The 21,630-nt window shown below is 36.3% G+C and overlaps 1 protein-coding gene across 6 annotated transcripts in view; it reads left to right on the top strand.

Moving 5' to 3' along the window:
* Positions 1-21,630, top strand: part of PRPF40A (pre-mRNA processing factor 40 homolog A) — a 49,716-nt gene that overhangs the window by 25,498 nt on the left and 2,588 nt on the right. For 4 of the 6 annotated variants that reach the window (XM_049772993.1, XM_049772990.1, XM_049772988.1 and 1 more), the window contains 19 exons: positions 501-611; positions 2,409-2,529; positions 2,770-2,823; positions 5,227-5,251; positions 6,011-6,382; positions 9,814-9,922; positions 10,397-10,461; positions 10,785-10,949; positions 11,792-11,900; positions 13,798-13,948; positions 15,978-16,111; positions 17,887-18,001; positions 18,161-18,252; positions 18,368-18,484; positions 19,109-19,246; positions 19,391-19,486; positions 20,184-20,270; positions 20,354-20,450; positions 20,838-20,899. In XM_049772993.1, coding sequence (XP_049628950.1) covers positions 501-611; positions 2,409-2,529; positions 2,770-2,823; positions 5,227-5,251; positions 6,011-6,382; positions 9,814-9,922; positions 10,397-10,461; positions 10,785-10,949; positions 11,792-11,900; positions 13,798-13,948; positions 15,978-16,111; positions 17,887-18,001; positions 18,161-18,252; positions 18,368-18,484; positions 19,109-19,246; positions 19,391-19,486; positions 20,184-20,270; positions 20,354-20,450; positions 20,838-20,899 — 2,220 coding nt within the window. The remainder of the gene's footprint in view (positions 1-500; positions 612-2,408; positions 2,530-2,769; positions 2,824-5,226; positions 5,252-6,010; positions 6,383-9,813; positions 9,923-10,396; positions 10,462-10,784; positions 10,950-11,791; positions 11,901-13,797; positions 13,949-15,977; positions 16,112-17,886; positions 18,002-18,160; positions 18,253-18,367; positions 18,485-19,108; positions 19,247-19,390; positions 19,487-20,183; positions 20,271-20,353; positions 20,451-20,837; positions 20,900-21,630) is intronic. The other 2 variants (XM_049772994.1, XM_049772989.1) reach the window with 1 other exon arrangement.

Below are 21,630 nucleotides of genomic sequence, written 5' to 3'. Positions count from 1 at the left end.
GCGCTGCTGGGTGTGACCAAAAACAGTAACAACAACAACAACAGAAAAATAAAGTTTCTGTTCTTAGAAGAGCAGCATTACCCTTATAATTCTGTGACTTTGTACAGATCCACAAACCCAAATAGTTTCAGAATACTTTTAAAATAGTCTGTTTGAGTTTTCTTTCATGAACCTTTTAACACCTTACTTGCATGAACTGTCCAACATATATCCTTTTTATATTTCTTTTTTTTTTTTTTTAACTTGATTGATTGATTGTTGGGCCACATTCAGCAGTGCTCAGAGTTGTTCCTGGCTCTGCACTCAGAAATCGAATCGCCCATGGCAGGCTGAAATCAAAAAGGGTTCTCCCCAGTCGGCCGCATCCAAGGCAAATGCCCTATTGCTGTGCTATCTCTCTCTGCCCCACCTGTTTATATTTCTAATTTTTTGAAACTATAGTAGTATTCAGTGTTAGTAGCAGTGTTGACTAACACATTTCTCATTTTTTTCTAACTTAGAAATCTATGTGGACTGAACATAAATCACCCGATGGAAGGACTTACTACTATAATACTGAAACGAAACAGTCTACTTGGGAGAAACCAGATGATCTTAAAACACCTGCAGAGGTAAAAGCTTGAGAACTGAAAATTAGGGATTAAGTTGGCTTGACACCTTTTTGTTTGTTTGTTTTTGGATCATTCCTGGCAGGGCTTAGGAGACTTGGGGTGCCAGGGATCTAACCCAAGTCAGCTTTATGCAAGGCAAGCACCGTACCTACTATACTATGTTTTTAGCCCACCAACCTTGTAATATTTAAAAAGTTTTCATGGACATTTCACATACCCAAAGAGATTTGTTGCCTATATCGGAAAAGAATGCTATGAAAGCATTCAGAGGGAGAAAAGCTAATTCAGCTAATAAAACTCACTCATGAGCTATCATGCAGGAAATAGCTCGAAAGACTTGTATACTTAAATGCCTCGAGCACAGTCCCCAGAAACTCACCTCTCAGCCTCATCACTGTGGCAACACCAGGCGCAGGCACCAAAACTTAACATTACAGTATAAAGTATCTTGGAAAGTGATCATGTATCCCTGGAACTACCTGAGATAGCACTCCAGAAAAGGGAAAAATTCATTTTCTTCTAGGGACGTACCAGTTTAACAGAAGAGAAAGGATTGTTACTCTCTTTACTTTTAAACTCACAGTTAAAATAGGTTTTCTCTGCATAGAAGCCTGGGTGATTTCAAATGACTCACTGAATTCTTTAAAAATTATGTCTGACTTTTGTTTTATGTTTGCAAACTATACCATTCTAAATACACATCAGCAGAGGAAAGGTTAAAGAAATAAATTGCATATGTAACATTGGATGTGGCTTAATTAAAAACTTATGCTTCAGACAATAGTTGTTTTTCCCTAATTGATGTTATATTTCCTCTGTCTTGCCCATTCCCTTAATTAATCTGAAAGTATTTCCTAGGTCTACATACTAGTAGGCACAGTGTTATTTTGAAAGTAATTCATACATAATGCAGCTTTTTTTCCCAATGCTGACAATAATGAAACTAAACATATTTGCCAATCTAGATTTAATGTTTAATAATATTTTCATATCACCATAACAAGTTTATTTGAAATTACTATAAGAATAAAATCTAAGCAAGATTCCCCCCCCCCCAGATTTACTTTTTCTTATATTTTTTTGCTTTGATAGTTTTAAACTAAGGTGGGGTTATAAATAGCAAGAACATTTAGTTTGAAATTCAGGTAAACGTGATATATATGTTGCAAGATTTTAAAGATAAAATAATACATTGAAAATATTGTGTTGAGGGGCTGGAGCAGTTGTGCAAATGGCAGGGCATTTGCCATGCATGTGCTAACTTAGGACGGTCCATAGTTCCATCCCCTGGTGTTCCATATGGCCCCCCAAGCCAGGAACAATTTCTGAGTGCATAGCCAGGAGTAAGTCCTGAGCAACACTGGGTGTGGCCCCAAAACAAAACAAACAAAAATAATGTTGTGTTGATACAGCCTGTGGTTGATAACTTATTTCTTATTGTTACTTATTATAAACCTTAAAATGGTATAGATTGAAGTGAGGAAGATAATATGGCAGTTCATATTCCAAAAATCTATGTGTGATCAATCCTTGGTCCCACATGACCTCCCAATTCCCCTCAGGTGTCCTACTGTCAGCACAGCCAGTGTGACTTGATTGGTCCCCACAATGCAAGGCTCTAGTAAAATTGGACCCTTAGGCCCTAGCATTGAACTGACACTGGTTCCTGGGAACCCAGCATACTACTTAGTACCCTCATCCCCCAATTATGTACAGGCTGATAAAAAAATAATCTCTAGAAAAGTTTTGCAAATGATGTATGATGTTAAATTTTAACAGTTTTTAATGATCTTTTAGCAACTTCTGTCTAAATGCCCCTGGAAGGAGTACAAATCTGATTCTGGAAAGCCTTATTATTATAACTCCCAAACAAAAGAATCCCGTTGGGCAAAACCTAAAGAACTTGAGGATCTTGAAGGTAAAATCAGAAAAAAAATTTCTTAATATTTAATTTTGCATATATATATATATATATGTCATTCACAAAAACAATCCTTCATGCATGGGATTGTTCAAATGCCTTTGATTTTTTAATTAAATGACTACAAAATTTTAAGTGGTTTAACAGTTTTATGGGCTCTTTATTTCTTGTTGGTCTAGATCTTGGTTCTATAGATTTTAAATAGATTTTTATTTGATTTGATTCCATTGAAACTAGGATACCAGAATACCATTGTTGCTGGAAGTCTTATTACAAAATCAAACCTGCATGGTGAGCTGCTTTGATAATTTATTTTCTGTCATTTAACATTTTTAGAGTTTGTCGCTAATATTCACTAACCATGACTGGGTAAATCTGCAGCGAAAAGTTTCTAGTGCAAGGAATTTCTTTACTTAGGGTTTTATATTACAAATGAGCTTGTAGCCTTTTGATTTTCTTCCTTATTTTTTTTTTTTTACCAGTCCACAGATATATTTTAATGAAGGAGTACTTGCCTTTTGTGTAAGAGGCCTGGGTTCAATACCCAACACTGTCCTGCCTCCAGAAATAATTTACTGTTAGAAAATTAAGAACATAGGGGCCGAAGCGGTGATACAACGGTAGGGTGTTTTGTCTTGCACATGACTGACCTAGGACGGACTGGTCTCCCAAGCCAGGAGCGATTTCTGAGCTCAGAGCCAGGAGTAACCCTTGAATGTCACTGGGTGTGGCCCAACCCCCCCCCCCCCAAGAAAAAAGGAAAGAAAATTAAGAACATCACATATAACCTTTAAGTAGTGCTGATAATATTAGTGCATACATGGAAATTAATTCATTTTACAGAAGGCAGAGAACCCTAAATCCTTACTATTTGCTTATATTTTATTGAACTATACATTTCATGGTGTTGCTTTTTCTTCAACCCATTCTAAAATAGTTTATGTATTATACATATATATAGATATATATGTTATGCATGATTTAAGAAAGCAAAGTATTCTGGACTCACAAAGCAAGAATTTTCAACCACCTTAGCTATGCAGAATATTGTATGTCTAGAAATACTATATAAAACCCAACACTTGAAATAGCAAAGATTATTTGTAGGAATTGAAAATTTGTTGTCTACTAGAATCTAGTATCATACAACTCAGATTAGAAGCAACATTATAAAATGTCGTAAATAGTCTACAATGTGGAATTGTAATAAGAAAGATTTCTGTTTTGTTTGTTTTTGTTTTTGAACCACACCCTGTGACCCTCAGGCTACTACACCTGGCTACTTACTACTACCACTGCTACTACTACTCCTGGCTCTGTCCCCAGAAACTACTCCTGACAGGTGCGGGGATGCTTGGGATTGAACCAGGTTGGCCACATACAAGACAAATAGCCTACCCATTGTACTATCGCTCTGACACCAGAAAGATTTCTTTGGTTTTTGGGTCATACTCGGCAGTGCTCAGCGGTTATTCCTGGCTGTCTGCTCAGAAATAGCTCCTGGCAGGCACGGGGGACCATATGGGACACCGGGATTCAAACCAACCACCTTAGGTTCTAGATCAGCTGCTTGCAAGGCAAGCACCGCTATGCTATCTCTCCGGGCCCCCAGAAAGATTTCTTAAAGACATTTGGTCTTAACTCTTTTCCTATGTCATCTCATAATTTAGATAATTATATCCAAAAGCATTGTTAATATAATGTAGTAGTTAGATTTTTAGAAATGATTTTCTTTAAAGTGAGTTAGTATAGAGTGTAATGTGCATGTCATGTACTTATCTGACGAGTTTAATCAGTGGATCACCAGCATTGCCAGGTGTGATCCCTGAGTGCAGAGCTAGTAGTAGTTGGGAGTGGCCCCAAAACAACAACAAAAAAGAAAAATTATATTTCAGTTTATATTATATGATAGAACACCTTCTTAGCTAATGATGCTGAGTAAAGTAGATTTTTACCACTCTCAAAAATTTTAAACTAGAGAGCCTGAGCCATAGTGCAAAGAGTAGAGCCCTTGCCTTGCACATAGTTAACTTGGGCATCACATGTTTCCCTGAGCCTGCCAGGAGTGATTCCTATTGAGTGCAGAGCCGGGAGTAACCCTTGAGTAAATCCCAAAGCCCCAAAATAGAAAACAAACAAAAATAAACATCATTACATACTATTCAATTTAAAGTTTTTATACTTGCACTGGTAAATAGTAATATTGTAACAGATATCTGGTTTATTTGTATAAGAAATATCAAGCTCATTTCTGATATAAATCCTATTGTAAATAGTTGGTGTATACTCAGTGATGGAATTTCATAATATGAATTTCATTTTATTTTGACTTTTGTGCCTTAAATAATAAGTACTTTAAATGAGTACCTTAAAGAATTTTGTACTATAAATAATAACTACTTATTCTAGAATGATGCTGCAGATAGTTTCTGGTAGTTTTTGCTCTAGTCATCAGTCTTTTGGGAAAGTAGCAGTATGGGGAAATGTTTTCCTAACAACAACTGTTATTTAAGTTTGACTTCATTCTTTAATTGCTACCCTGGAACTTTGAAGCAAGCATTTGCTCTGTAAAAGTGTTGATTTTTGTTTTAAGGATGATCCTATTGAGTATTCTTTTGTCTTCTAAGATTTGTTTATAGTGGTTGAATTTTTAAAACTATGTAGTGGGTAACTTTTTTTTTTTTTCTTAAATAGCAATGATCAAAGCTGAAGAAAGCAGGTAAGCAATATTAGACATCAGTGTGTTTATTATTTTATTACCTTCTTTAAACTTATTCTGTTTTCTTTACAGTATTAATATACAGCGTGTTAGGCCCAATGTTAAGGTATCCTTGGGGACATTGATATTTATTTAAGATATATAAATAATGCCTTATAGTTGTTATTTGAAATTAAATGGCATCCTTTATGAATGAAGACTAATGCAGAGCCAGGGAGATGGCTTAAAGGGCCAGAGCATAAATTTGTGTGCAGAAGTCCCAAGTTTGATCCCCAGCAGATCATGGTCTTCCAAGCATTGCCAGGAATGATGACCCTTAAGCACCTGCTAGGTGTAGTCCAGAGCAAACTATTAAAAAATAAATAAAAACACCCCAAATCATTTAAAATTAAAGAAACCTTATTAGAGAAGTCAAAAAATTTGGTTTGAGTCAAGAAAGAATGAAGCATTATGTAAAGTTGTTACGGAAGTTTATGATATACTTCTAAATTTTATGATGTGACGTAATCTTAAAAGGCATTTTATAACTTAAAACAATTCTTCGGGAAATGTGGTATATAGGCAAGAATGCCTTTTATAGGTTGTTTTAAATATTGGCTTGAATTAGTCTAGTTTCATTTTCTGTTTATCTCTGAATAATTTTATAGTTTCCCCTTTGGTAGTTTTTCTTATTCATTTCCTTTTAGATAATGAAAATCTTACATTATTTGGTTTTGTGATTACTAATGGAAATGTTTTTTCTTTTTTTTAAATATATAGTAAACAAGAAGAGTGCACCACATCAACAGCCCCAGTTCCTACAACAGAAATTCCAACTACAATGAGCACCATGGCTGCTGCAGAAGCAGCAGCTGCTGTTGTGGCGGCTGCAGCCGCAGCAGCAGCTGCTGCGGCTGCAGCCAATGCCAATACTTCTACCTCTACTTCTAACACTGTTGGGGGAACTGTTCCAGTTGCTGCAGAGTCTGAAGTCACTTCGATTATTGCTACTGTTGTAGATAATGAAAGTGCAGTAACAATTTCAACCGAAGAACAAGCACAACTCACTAGTACCTCTGCTGTTCAGGATCAAAGTGTTGAAATATCCAGTAATGCTGGAGAAGAAACTGCAAAGCAGGAAACTGTAGCTGAGTAAGTATGGTAACCTTTGTTCTGTAAATTATTTTTGCATTTTATTAGTGTAAGAAATTGTGAGTCGGGCCGAAGAGATAGCATGGAGGTAGTGCATTAACTTTGCATGCAAAAGGACTGTGGTTTGAATCCCAGCATCCCATATGGTCCCCCGAGCCTACCAGGAACAATTTCTGAATGTAGAGCCAGGAGTAACCCCTGAGCGCTGCCAGGTGTAACCCAAAAACCAAAAAAAGAAGAAAAAAAAATTATGAGTCATATAATAGCAATTAATGTTTGGCAATTTTTGGAAAATTAAACAATATGTCTGTAGGTATTTGAAGCTGTATTTTTCTGCGTCTACTCTTCAGTATTGCAAAATCTATCTATAGAAGTTTTATAAAGCAAAATTGAAGATAAGGTGGTGCACACATTTAGGAGGTACAGAAATCTTATTAGTAAATATATGTTATGTTGTGATCAGTATTTAGAAATAAGAAAGTAAAACATAATAAAATACCAACATTTTCAGTGAGAACATTGTTGATGACTTTCTTTCATTGGCTATCTCAAATCTTATAACATAGTACTACAGTTAGTGCTGTACTTAAGGTCCAACAGAACTATAAATTGTGGAATTGGAGGAAGCCCTGTACAGAAGAGTTCTGAATTTGTTTTATTTCTTCTTTGGGAAGATCATTTTTTTTTTGTTTGTTTTGTTTTTGTGGTTTTTGGGTCACACCCGGCAGTGCTCAGGGGTTATTCCTGGCTCCAGGCTCAGAAATTGCTCCTGGCAGGCACGGGGGACCATATGGGGCTTCGGGATTCGAACCGATGACCTCCTGCATGAAAGGCAAATGCCTTACCTCCATGCTATCTCTCTGGCCCCTGGGAAGATCATTATTAGTATTTGATCACTGCTGGGTTTTTACTTCCTTCATATAAATCAGGAAAAAAATTCAAAAAATTATTGAAATCAATACATGACAAATAATGAATGCAGTTAAAGTTTATAGAAGCAAAAAGAAGAAAAAATCAGGGCCTGGAGAGATAGCACAGCGGCGTTTGCCTTGCAAGCAGCCAATCCAGGACCAAAGGTGGTTGTTTCGAATCCCAGTGTCCCCTATGGTCCCCCGTGCCTGCCAGGAGCTATTTCTGAGCAGACAACCAGGAGTAACCCCTGAGCACCGCCGGGTGTGGCCCAAAAACAAAAAAAAAGAAGAAAAAAATCAATACAGTACTTATTTATTAGTGATTGGTAGAAAAACTTTTATATTAATATTAGATTAAACTGGGCCTTTATAACAAGGCACAAATAGCTATTTCTGTCAGTTTACAGTTCATGTGTACTTGTATACTCTGACTTAATATATCATGGTGGGCCCGGAGAGATAGCACAGTGGTGTTTGCCTTGCAAACAGCCGATCCAGGACCTAAGGTGGTTGGTTTGAATCCCGGTGTCCCATATGGTCCCCCGTGCCTGCCAGGAGCTATTTCTGAGCAGACAGCCAGGAATAACCCCTGAGCACCGCCAGGTGTGGCCCAAAAACCAAAACAAACAAACAAACAAACAAAAAAAATATATATATATATCATGGTATTGCTTTTTAATATAACTATTAATAGTAAACTTGAGATGTTGACTTTAATGATGTGCAACACAATGGCAACTGTGATGTCAAGATCCAGACATGATTTTTCATCTTAGTATTTTATGCATATTGTCTTTCTCTTAACCCCTTATTTTTTAAATCTGAAAAAAAATTTAAGTTTCACTTTCTATACTTGCTTTAAGCACCATATTTACAAAATTGGTCATGATTGGGTTTTAGTCATCAATGTACACAATTCTTCAGTGCACCCTTCCTGCCACCAATTCCCTTCTACACCCACCCATGCCTTGCTCTAGGACAGGTTATTTTCTTCTCTCTCTCTCTCTCTCTCTCTCTCTCTCTCTCTCTCTCTCTCTCTCTCTCTCTCTCTCTCTCTCTCTCTCTCTCTCTCTCTCTCCTCTCTCTCCTCTCTCTCCTCTCTCTCCTCTCTCTCTTCTCTCTCCTCTCTCTCCTCTCTCTCCTCTCTCTTCTCTCCCTTCCTTGCTACTTCTTTCCCTCTCCCCCATTTTTTGACACTGTTACTTTCTCCAATTAGAATGCCTGTTTCTTGTCCAGAGCATCATTCCAACTATCATTGTCCTAGTTGTACAATAAATCCCCAAAGGTTGTGAGATCACCTCATACACACCATATTTTTAACCCTAGGCAGATGATAGGTTTGAAGCAGGTATGGTCGCCATGAAGCATTAATAAACCAAGCCAGTCAGGACAGAATCATGGAGTCCATCTGCACCTGGTGATATCTCTGAGTGCCAAGCAGAATCACTTGTTCTTTATTAAACCAATACCAATTCACCAGAGCAGGAAGGTCAAGAGAGAGACAAAAGTACTTATCCAGGTGGGCTTTTATATATCAAAGGAAGAAATTTAAAGGAGGAGGAAGTTGCCTTTGTTTTGGGTTAGTAGTTCTTACACTAGTAAACCCTTCTCTACTCTAGCCATGTGTTTATAATTTGCTGATCCTAGTATCTTGAGCCTAATAAATCTTGATCATTTTTTTTAATTTGTCTGTTTTTCCAAGTCCTCAGAAAACAGAGGCATTGAGTACCTTTATTTTTTTAATTGAATCACCATGAGACAGTTTAAATAGTTTAGTTTTAGTCATTCAGTGTTCCAAAATCCATTCATTCACCAGAGTACATTTCCTGCCACCAAGTCCCCAGTACTCCCCCCCCCCCCAGCTTGCCTCTATGACAAATATACCCCCCTTTCTTCCTCTTAGGCACTGGTACTAAAAAGGTATCATGCATATCACTTTACCTCCTTTCAGTACCCAGTTATTGTCCAGAGTCATTATTTCCAGCTATCATTGTCATAGTAGCAAACCTTTTCTTTGTTTTTGGTTTGTTTGGGATTTTTGTTGTTGTTGTTGTTTTTGTTTTTGTCTTTTCTACCATGGACCTGTCCTTCTGGTCTTTATTTTTGTTGTCTTTGGATAGTATTCTCATTCAGTAATTTTTATTTTTTTTTTAATGTTCACCCAAGTGAATGCAATCATTCTATCTATCCCTCTCCCACTGACTTACTTTGCTCATCAGGAAACTCTTCATTTATAAACAAATTTCATGACTTCATTTTTATGAATAATTAAGTTTTGTTTTGTTTTAAGTATTTATTGTGGACCAGGGAAAACTAGTGTTTTAGTAAATCTAACATTTTGACCTTTAAACCTTTTTATTGAGCCTTAATGACAGTATTGCAAAAAATATGTTCAGGAATATATTATTTGAAGAATTTGTTAAAATCTGTAGAATTTGTACTTAAGTTTTAGACATCTAAATTTTTCTAATGAAGTTTATATTGATTTAAATAATAAACTGCTTTAATTTCTTTTTAAAGTTTTACTCCTAAAAAAGAAGAGGAGGAAAGTCAGCCAGCAAAAAAGACATATACTTGGAATACAAAAGAAGAGGCAAAGCAAGCATTTAAAGAATTATTGAAAGAAAAGGTATTTATACATTAAATTTGTTATATGACAAGAGCAATTAATTAAATTATTTTACTACATTCAATACCTGATGCCATTAATTTTCATTGATGTTTGAGTAAAATAATCTGAAAAATTTGAACTTTTTTAGAAAGAATATATTTGTAATACTTTCAACAAAAAAATATGTGCATGGTACTAAACAGTATACTCTACCTTACTACTGTTATAAAGTTTTTATGAATAAAGTGCTTTTAATTATTCTAAAGAAGTTCTCATGCTCTGTTTAAATTTCAGTTTAAGTTTTCTTTTTAGTCTGTAGGTATAATATCCAGATTTGCCTTGCTTCAATAAGAAATTATTTTTTAGACCTTTTTTCAAACTCCTGCAAAGGAAAGTGCTTGATATTTGCAGTGAGTATTATGCTTTGTTCCCTGTTATATGACCTTCTCTCTTTATGTTTAAAATTTTAATTCTTTATTAAATGGTTTTCAGCGAGTTCCATCCAATGCTTCATGGGAACAAGCTATGAAAATGATCATAAATGACCCAAGATACAGGTAATACTTTGGTTGCCTAGTTTTATGAAATTTGTGCATATCTAAATCATGTTTAATATAGTGCAACTCTTAATTATTTTAGATATCAAGGATGGAATTGTTTTGCATGTGATATGACAAAGGAGTGAAACTGTCAAATAATTATAGAACCCTGATATAGATTAAAATAGAATTGCCTTATGAATTTTTTGTATAATCATTTATATTTACTGTTTTAATTGTCTTGATTTATGAATGAATAAAATTAGTTGTACCTTTTTACAGTACATTTGCTATATTTGTTTTTTCCTGTTTTCATTTTCTTCTCTTATTTTTCTATTTAGTGCACTAGCAAAACTGAGTGAAAAAAAGCAGGCCTTTAATGCTTATAAAGTTCAAACAGAGAAAGAAGAGAAAGAAGAAGCAAGATCAAAATATAAAGAGGCAAAGGAATCTTTTCAGCGTTTTCTTGAAAATCATGAGAAAATGACTTCTACAACCAGATATAAGTAAGACTTTAGTGTTACATGATGTATATAGCTTCTGTGTCAGACTTTTTGCCAAGTTCTGTTAACTAATCCAGGACAGTTGCTAATTAAATAAAGTTCTATGAGTTACAGTTCCATAAACTACAGAAGCACTAAATACTAAATTCAGCTTAAAGATTTATTTTCTTATTTGAGGAAGAGAACTAAAATAAAATAGTAAAAGACTGAAGTTAAATAAAATTTCTATTTCTTAACAACTACTAATATTTAAATTTTATATTTCTAGAATAAAATTTGGTATTTTAATTAATTTTCTTTTACATGGTAAATATTTGTATTCAGTTTAGAGTATTTAACTTTGTTGATAATTCAGTAATTAAATTTTTTAAAGTTTATCAAAGAATGCTTTATTTTTAATCAGACTTTTCTTAATTAAATATAATGTAGTTAAAAATGAGACCCTCATATATGCACATATGTACATATATATACACATTGAACAAAACTTGTCTTTCATGTATGATGTCTTGGGTTTAAATATAGACAGACACATAAGATATAGCTCACTGAAGAACACATATACACTTGCACTCTATAAATTCTGAAACCTGTGATTTAGTTCTTTAGATAGTTGTATAGTCTCTAGGTAAGTATCTGTAGTCTCTTTAACTGAGCATAATTGAGACCTAAGCTAGTTCTTTTTATTTCAGTTTTTTTCTTCCAAATACAGTCATGCTGAGAAATGTTTATAAATTATTTCAATACTCATTTAAAATTTCAAATGTTCTTTGAAAATTAGGTTTTAAATTTAGAGAACTGAAATAGCAAACTTTTATTGTATATATATATTTTTAAACAAATAGAAAAGCAGAACAAATGTTTGGAGAAATGGAAGTCTGGAACGCAATATCTGAACGTGATCGTCTGGAAATCTATGAAGATGTTTTATTCTTTCTTTCAAAAAAGGAAAAGGTATTATTAATGTATAGGTATTTACAGTTAAAATCAGATGGTCTTTTGTTTTGATCTGGAAATATTTTATTCTGCCCATATTTGCTGACTAATTTGACAGGTTAGGTGGTCCAGATCTATTTATTAGAAATTAGATTTTTAAATAAATGACTCCTATCTTAATAAAATTAAGACATAGTTACAGATTTATTCAATTACTTGACTATTTGAATCGTTATAAATGGGTTTTGTTTTACTTATTTTGGAAGATAAAATTTTAAAAACGTATTAGGTATAAAACCACTCAGTAGAGGGCCCGGAGAGATAGCACAGCGGCGTTTGCCTTGCAAGCAGCCGATCCAGGACCAAATGTGGTTGGTTCGAATCCCGGTGTCCCATATGGTCCCCCGTAAGTGCCAGGAGCTATTTCTGAGCAGACAGCCAGGAGTAACCCCTGAGCACCGCCGGGTGTGGCCCAAAAACCAAAAAAAAAAAAAAAAAAAAAAAAAAACCACTCAGTAGAGCCTGAGAAAAAATGGGTTTGTTCCTGAGCCCACTTCAATCTCCAGCACCACATAAAGTTCCCTAGAACACCACATAGTATGTATTTGGAACATACAACGATGAACAAAACCCTGGGCACCAATTGCATGTGTCTCAAATACTCTGTTGCCCATGCACACATAAAAGCTGAGTTTTACTTATACCACCTATTTCTTTTATAAGAATAGCAGTCATGGAGTTGGAGCAGTAGCGCAAGTGATAGGGCGTTTGCCTTGCATGCGCTGACCTAGGACAGACCGCGGTTCGATTCCCCAACATCCCATAAGGTCCCCCAAGCCAGGAGCGATTTCTGAGAGCATAGCTAGGAATAACCCCTGAGTGTGCCAGGTGTGGAACAAAAAAAAAAAAAAAGAATGGTAGTCATATATAATTGCTTTTGTTAAAAATGGTAGGATAAGGGTCCAGATAGCACAGCAGTAGGGTGATTGCCTTGCACGCAGCCAGGACGGAGGCTGGTTCAAGTCCTGGCATTCCATATGGTCCCCCTTGCCTGCCAGAAGCGATTTCTGAGTGCAGAGCCAGAAACCCGAGTGCAGCAGGGTATGACCCAAAAACAAACCAAAACCAAAATTGTAGGGTGGTACTTTTAAAACCATTTGATCATACAATTTTTATTTTGTTATGTTTTATATTATCTAGTTTCAAAAGTTCAAAATATTAACAAAAATTCAAAATAACTGAAAGTGGTTGAGAAAACCCACTATGTAATCTGTTCATGTTAAGTTTATCTTTCAGATCTTGTCTAGAGACCTGGAGAGCTATTAAATGGGGTAATACACTTGACTTTTACATAGCCAAGCCAGATTTGATTCCTTGGACTCTGTTTCCATGAATACCTCTGGTGTGCCCCAAAGCAAACGAAAACAGCCCTATCTAGAATGATCTTCAAACTTTTTAATACCTGTGGACCATCTAACCTGTATACTGGTCCACGACCAACAGTTATGCTGGGTGGTAGACCATCAGTTTTTAGTCATTCTACACCTGCACATGGCACTGTTCAGTGAAATGGTCATTGAAGACCATGGGCCTGAAGAGCATACTAGTAGGTAAAAGGGTTCATAGAATAACAAATAGTTTCTAATTTCAGCATTAGTAAAGAGGTGAATAGTGGTCTAGATAGTTAAAGATCCACATAACACCATATGTGGTATCCATCTCTACCCGGTATTCTAGGAGTGGTCCAAAAACTCCCAGAAAAGAGTGGTTCAAAAAAGAATTGCAGTGTGAACCCCACCCCTACTCCCAGAAAGAGGTGAAAATAGCATTAATGTCTTCGGTCGATATTTTAAGTAAATGGATAACATTTAAAGTTCGTTGTACTTCATAGCCTGTATTGATATTTTTGTTTTAGGAGCAAGCAAAACAGTTGCGAAAAAGAAATTGGGAAGCCTTAAAAAATATACTTGACAATATGGCTAATGTGACATATTCTACAACTTGGTCTGAAGCCCAGCAGTATCTAATGGATAATCCAACTTTTGCTGAAGATGAGGAATTACAAAGTAAGAATAACACATCATTAGATGAAAATTTTTTAAAAATCCTGAAGTAGGACTAGAGCAATAGCACAGCCGTAGGATGCTTGCCTTGCACGTAGCCAACACAGGGCTAACTCAGGTTTCATTCCTGGCATTCCATATGGTCTCCTGAGACTGCCCGGAGTGACTTCTTAGTGCAGAGCCAGGAGTAACACCATAGCGATGCCGAGTATGACGCTTCCCTTCCCCCCCCCCCTCCCAAAAAAAATCCCAAAGTAAAGAATTTTTTTCTAAAAGATGGTTCATTAGCTGACTGCATTTGATACCATTTTTCCAATTTTGGAAAAATATTTTCCACATAAAGTATTTCTTTTTGCATATATGATTTAGCACAAGATTTTTCCCCCACATGAAGGTTGCTTTATATTATATTCTTTGAGTAACATTTTTATAGGTGAAACTTAAAATTGTGCTTCATCATTCATATGTAAGAGAACCAATTTAATTTACCAGAGAGATAATAAAGGGTTTAAGGCACTTGTCTTTCACATGACCCGCCCCAGTTTGATCTATCATGGCATATAGTTCTCCAAGCACCACTAAAAGTAATACCTGAATATCTACCACTTGGTGTGGCCCCAGAACAACAACAATAAAAAAATCCCAAATTGACACATTTATTTAGAATGTTGAGATAATAGTGGTTCTGAAATTTTCAAAAAATGCTCTGAACAGGTACCCAGCGCAATAGGGTAGGGCTTTGCCTTTCTTGTCTTCCCTCCCTTCTCTCTTTATCTCCTCCTTCTATCCCTCTTTCCTTCCCCTCCCTCATCCCTTCTCTCTGTCCCTTTCTGAAAACCAGTTTGTAATATGGTCACCAAAGGGATGTTTAGATTATTATTATTATTAGGGGCATTGGCATACCCAGCAGTGTTGCACACAAAAATCACTCTTGGCAGTCTCGGAGGACATTATGGACAACAGGATCTAACCTGGGTCAGCAGCTGTGTGCTAGGTAAACTTGGGCTATTGCCCAAGCCCCTACCAAGTTTTTTAAATAAGTTTCTTGTTCATCTCTTAACATGTTTCTGGAGGTCTACTTTGAAAATTCACCTTGAGGTAATTCACCGGAGTGATAGCCCAGACCCGTGATGCACCTGGGTTCTATCCCCGGCAGCCCATATGGTCCCCTGAGCCTGCCAGTAGCAATTTTTGAACACAGAGCCAGGACTGAACTCTGAACGCCCTTGGTGTGTCCCCCAAAAAGCAAAATGACAACAACAAAATTCACTTTGGAAAAACCTGAAATTTCATCACGATTTTATTAACTTCGTGTTATATTTCATTTTCATCCTAGGAACTTTTTCTTTTTTTAAAGTTCTGATTAACTGTTTTTCTCATTTTTTGGTGAGACGTTGGAGACCATATGGTCAGGGATGCCAGTGATTAAATGAATTTGGGTCAGCCTCATGTAAATCAGGGAGTTTACCTCGTGTACTATTGCTTTGGCCCCAATGAAATGTTTCTTTACTCTAGACAATTACAGGTCATGTTTGAGTTTAAAATGCAAATGAGTATTGGCCAGAGTGATTAGAAAGTGTTCAGGCTTCTGTGGCCAGCGAAGTGGCGCTAGAGGTAAGGTGTCTGCCTTGCAAGCGCTAGCCAAGGAAGGACCGCGGTTCGATCCCCCAGCGTCCCATATGGTCCCCCCCCAAGCCAGGGGCGATTTCTGAGCGCTTAGCCAGGAGTAACCCCTGAGCATCAAATGGGCGTGGCCTGAAGAAAAAAAAGGAAGTGTTAAGGCTCTTGTCTCGTGTGCTGCCGCTATTCTAACCCTAATCCAACCCCCACATTCAGTCTCTGGCACCACATGAACTCCTGAGCACCAAAAATGACCCTTCCACAAAAACACAGTGCCAGGAGTAAGCCCTGAGCCCTCCCAATATGACACAGATATCAAAATAAAATAAAAATGCAAGTGTTTTGGAAAAATGAATTGCACATTATTAAATATTCTTTACTAATGCTTGACTGTTCAATAAAAACATTTTAGATATGGATAAAGAAGATGCATTAATTTGCTTTGAAGAGCATATTCGGGCTTTAGAAAAAGAAGAAGAAGAAGAAAAACAGAAAGGCTTGCTGAGAGAAAGAAGGCGACAGCGTAAAAATAGGGAATCTTTTCAGGTAATACGAAAATACCTCTTTTTTAGCTTATATTTATGGCATTGTTAATGAGCTTAAACAGTGACATGATTTTGAGGAATTCTTCAAGCTCATTCGCACAGACTTTTTGATGATCCAGATACACTTAATTCTTAACATTGTCCAGTTATTTATGGCACATAAAAAACTAGCTGGTATTCAGTTGAGTTCTAAGAGGTTAGGTTTTATTTAGCAAAGAGGAAAAGCATGAAAATAAAATGCATGTTATGGAGTGGTAATAATGCAGTTTTTAGCCTTTAAAATCGTGTTACAATTTGAGAATAGACCATAATTTGGGGATTGTTTTGGTGGTGGTTTTTTATTATAGACCACACCCAGCAATGTTCAGGGGTTACTCCTGTCTCTACTCAGCAATTACATTGGCAAGTTTGGGAGGACTATATAACATGCCAGGTATTGAATCTGATTTGGCCACTTGCAAGGCAAGCTCTTTACCAACTATACTATTTCTCAGACTTCCCATAATTCTTAAACATTGAACATCATATGAGCTTGAAATTCATTAGGCTGGTACTCATATTTACATGTAAGTTTAATTCTCAGTGAAGAAGATTGTCATAGAGTGATGCACTTTTTGTTTTGTGTATCACCAGATTATCCATTTTAATAATAGCAGTTAATGATGATCAATTTCTGTAGATGAGGAAATTGTTTAGAGAGGTAAAGTGAGATTAAATGAGGCCAGTATTTGAAATTACAGGGTCTATTCTATTAGATACTTTTATTCAAATAAATGCAAAATATATAATAAAAGAAATATGTTGAAATGAGTTTAAAACCGTTTTTTTGTTTTGTTTTGTTTTTGTTTTTGGGTCACACCTGGCAGCGCTCGGGTTACTCCTGACTATGCTCCGAAATCACTCCTGGCAGTCTCTGGGGACCATATGGGATGCTGGGGTTCTGCATGCAAGGCAAATTCTCTACCTCCATGCTATCTCTCTGGCCCCTTAAAACAGTTCTTACCTCGAGTTGAATTTGGTCTGCCTTAGTCTGTTCCCTTGCATTGATTCATTCTATCCCACTTCTGAGTAAAATCATTCAGTTTATCTTTCTCATTTATGATTTAATTTGTTTAGTGTGGTCCTATCAGTTCTGTCCATGTTTTGGAGTCAGTGAGATTTTATACTTAGGTAAGGTGCCTGCCTTGCCAGCGCTAGCCTTGGACGGACCGCGGTTCGATCCCCCGGTGTCCCATATGGTCCCCCAAGCCAGGAGCAACTTCTGAGCGCATAGCCAGGAGTAACTCCTGAGCGTTACTGGGTGTGGCCCAAAAACCAAAAAAAAAAAAAAAAAAAGAGATTTTATACTTACTTAATCCTAGATATAGTATTTTTTGTATAGCTATAGTAAATAGAGCTGAATGAATATATAGGAATGCATCTATTTTTCAGATAAGAGTTTTTGTGTTCTTAGTACAGATACCAAGGAAATGGAGTTGTACAATAATATTGTATTCCTAAAGCATTAATAGTAACTTTATTGGGGCTAGAGTGATAGCATAGCAGGTATAGATAGTTAGCATTTGCCTTGCACACAGGTTCTATCCCTGATATCCCATGTGGTCTTCCAGCCTGCCAGGAATAACTTCTGAGCACAGAGCCAGGAATAATTCTTGAGCGTTCCAGGTGTGGCCCAACCCCACCCAAACCCCCAAAAAACCTAAAATATTATTGAAAACCTCCAAATATAATTGATTTACCTTGAGGTTGGGGTTGGTTGTTTTTTTTTTTTTCCAGATATTTTTAGACGAATTGCATGAGCATGGACAGCTGCATTCTATGTCATCTTGGATGGAATTGTATCCAACAATTAGTTCTGACATTCGATTCACTAATATGCTTGGTCAGCCTGGTGAGATACTTTATTTTCCTAATTTTTAGTTATGGTAGTAGTTGGAATGGGGCAGAAGGGGGTATTGGGGAAGGGCACTTTATTTTGTTTTATAAATAAAAAAGTAATTGCAGCTCTTTGGTTAGAGCTAGCTTTTGACTTCTTTAGTTTTTTCATTAGGATCAACTGCACTTGACCTTTTCAAGTTTTATGTTGAGGATCTTAAAGCACGATATCATGATGAGAAGAAGATAATAAAAGACATACTAAAGGTAAAATAGTATTGTTATTTAATCTATAGTGTATTAACTTAATCTAGTATGCCTTTAAATTGGTATTTTGTTCATTTTTTGTTATTAATATTAAGAATTCTGTGGTTTTTTTTAGGATAAAGGTTTTATAGTTGAAGTTAATACTACTTTTGAAGACTTTGTGGCAATAATCAGCTCAACTAAGAGATCAACCACATTAGATGCTGGAAATATTAAGTTGGCTTTCAATAGTGTGAGTAATTTATTATGAACAACGGATTTTGTTGTTGTTGACTGCTTAGACTTACTCTTGGCACTGTAGTCCTCCTGTTCGGCCTGCGGGACCATAGTGTGCAGGAGGTCAAACATGGATTGACCATTAGCAAGGCAAGTGCATGCCCATTGTATATCTCTCTGACTCACACACAACAGTTTGGCCATACATCCTCGAGTTGTTGGCTATTGAAAAGAAGGTATTATTAGTGTTTCACAAAGTAACAGTCTTTTGGGGTAAGGTTAAAAAAAGTGTTTAGGTGGGAGTGGGAATGGCGTTAAAACTTTGAAATGACTGGCAAAAATTAAGCTTTCTTAGCTTAAATTCATTAGTATAAACTAGTCCTTAAAAAGTGGGGCATATTGGAGGTAGGGCATTTGCCTTCCATGCAGAACAACAGTAGTTCAAATCCCAGCATCCCATATGGTCCCCCGAGCCTGCCAGGAGCGATTTCTGAGCATAGAGCCAGGAGTAACCCCTGAGCACTGCCAGGTATGGCCCCAAAACCAAAAAAAAAGAAAAGTGGGAAATATTAAGAGTGATGAATTAGCTAATTCAGTTAGCAGTTTTAATTGTACAAATGATAAAATATTGATTTCAAAGTTACTAGAAAAGGCTGAGGCCCGTGAACGTGAAAGAGAAAAAGAGGAGGCTCGGAAGATGAAAAGAAAAGAGTCTGCATTTAAGAGTATGTTGAAACAAGCTACTCCTCCAATCGAATTGGATGCTGTCTGGGAAGATGTATGTACACTTGTTGCATTTTCCTTGTAAATTGGGAATTGAATTGAGGATAGATAATATTAAAACCAAGTTGTCATAGTTCTTTTTATTTACTTTTAAATTTGATACTTAATTTCTTACTCAGATGTTCTGAATTTTTTTTAGATTCGGGAGAGATTTGTGAAAGAACCAGCATTTGAAGACATAACTCTAGAGTCTGAAAGAAAACGAATATTTAAAGATTTTATGCATGTACTTGAGGTGATTTGAATACTATCTGAATTATTACAAAATTGTATCAGTAAAAATAGAATTTAGAGTGGTCATTTTAACAAATTATGATGCTTTAGTAGAGAGCCAGCTTTTAGGCATGTTTCAAATATTATGTTAGTTATTAAAAGCACGGGGAGCTGATAGCCTGGTATTTGTTTTAATAAAAGATGTAAAATAAGGGAAGACATTTCCTTTTTTATTACATGTATCATTAGATTCTCTAAACCTAGTAGGAAATTCTCCTTAGCACAAAGACCTGAAGAGTTTGCATCTCTTCTGAAGCCAGCCTTGTATATTTTGGTTCAAATTTGTAGCCAATGTAGCCCTTTATCTTAGTGCTCTGTTAAAACTCACTGACCAAAGCCAAATATTTTAGAACAATCTTGCCTGGTGTGTGATAATTATAATTTGATTTTGAATATTGTTTGATTGATTTTTATCAGAGTCCCTTCTTATCCCTACTATTTTCTTTCCTATAAAATATACTGTCTTAGGACCAGGGAGATGATGGAGGTCAGTGGGGTGTGTATGTGTGTTGGGGAGTTACGTTTTGCAAGTCCTACTCCCTCCCTGAACTGTCCTTGCTTAAGTACTCTTTAACATTGTTATACTTAGTTGTCTAAAGGATTGCATGTAGAGTTCTGCTTTAAAGTGACTCTTTACTCTACCTCCTCCCCTCTTACAGCATGAGTGTCAACACCATCATTCAAAGAACAAGAAACATTCTAAAAAGTCTAAAAAACATCATAGGAAACGATCTCGTTCTCGATCGGTAAGACATTAATTAGCTGGTATTATAAATATATTTTTACATTTGTTGGCATCATTGTGCACAAAATTGTTTGTGTTAATTAGGGGTCAGATTCAGATGATGATGACAGCCATTCAAAGAAAAAAAGACAGCGATCAGAGTCTCGCTCTGCTTCAGAACATTCTTCTAGTGCTGAGTCAGGTGAGCTTATCTATTTGCTTGATTAAAATGTTTGAGGATATCCGTGGGGGCCGAAGTGATAGCACAGCGGTAAGTCCTTTGCCTTGCATGCAGCCAACCTGGGTTTAATTCTCTGCTTCCCATATGGTTCCCTGAGTTTGCCAGGGGCAATTTCTGAGTGCAAAGTGTCACTGGGTCTGGCTCAAAAACCAAAATAAAATAAAATAAAATTTTTGAGAACTAGAGAGAAGAAACGGATTAAGTTGCCTGTCTTGCCCTATGCCTAATCCCAGTTGGATTTCTGGCACTTGGTTGGGGTTCAAACCTTCCACTTCTAAAATGTTATTGAAAGAGAAATTGACACTTTATTATTCTCAAATTCTGACAGTTTATTTTTATGCTGTTTAGAGAGAAGTTATAAGAAATCAAAAAAACATAAGAAGAAAAGCAAGAAGAGGAGACATAAATCTGTAAGCAAGATTTTAATATGTATAACTACTAGCCATTTGCCTTTAGTTTTCTCAGTGACAGTAGAAGTATGTTACTTCTACTACCATGCAATCCAGCAGCACAGTTCAGATGCTTACTTAATCCTAACAATTTAACATTTAACACTAGAGCAGTGGTTAAGGTGTTTGCATTTCTTGCGGCAGACCAGGGTTTGATCCTCATATGATCCCTGAGTCTGCCAGGAATAATTCAACGAAGAGTGAGGGATACACATTGAACACCACCAGGTATGGCCCCCCACAAAACAAATCTTTCTTTCACCTAATCATCCAATAAAATCATTTAGTTTTGAAAGAACAACAATGGATAGTAAGAAGTCCCACATTCTTTTAAAGCAATCCTTGAGTAAAGTCCAGTTGTATAGCTCATTCTTAGTTCTTAATCAAAGGTATTATCTATGATTTTTATAATTATAAGGACTTGGATCTAACCATAAAACTTTAATGAGAATTTGTTTTTCTTGCTGCTCATTTGAATTTATTCTTAAGAATGATGTAAAGGGGCCGAAGAGATAGCATGGAGGTAAGGCATCTGTCTTGCATGCAGAATGACAGAGGTTCGAATCCCGGCATCCCATATGGTCTGCCAGGAGCTATTTATTTCTGAGCATAGAGCCAGGAGTAACCCCTGAGTAACCCCTGAGTGCTGCCGGTTGTGACCCAAAAACAAAAAACAACAACAAAAAAATGAT

Source organism: Suncus etruscus, chromosome 5, assembly GCF_024139225.1.
Source record: "Suncus etruscus isolate mSunEtr1 chromosome 5, mSunEtr1.pri.cur, whole genome shotgun sequence".
NCBI lineage: Eukaryota > Metazoa > Chordata > Mammalia > Eulipotyphla > Soricidae > Suncus > Suncus etruscus.
The sequence above is the reverse complement of the archived record's forward strand: the minus strand, read 5'-3'. Positions and strand labels throughout refer to the sequence as shown.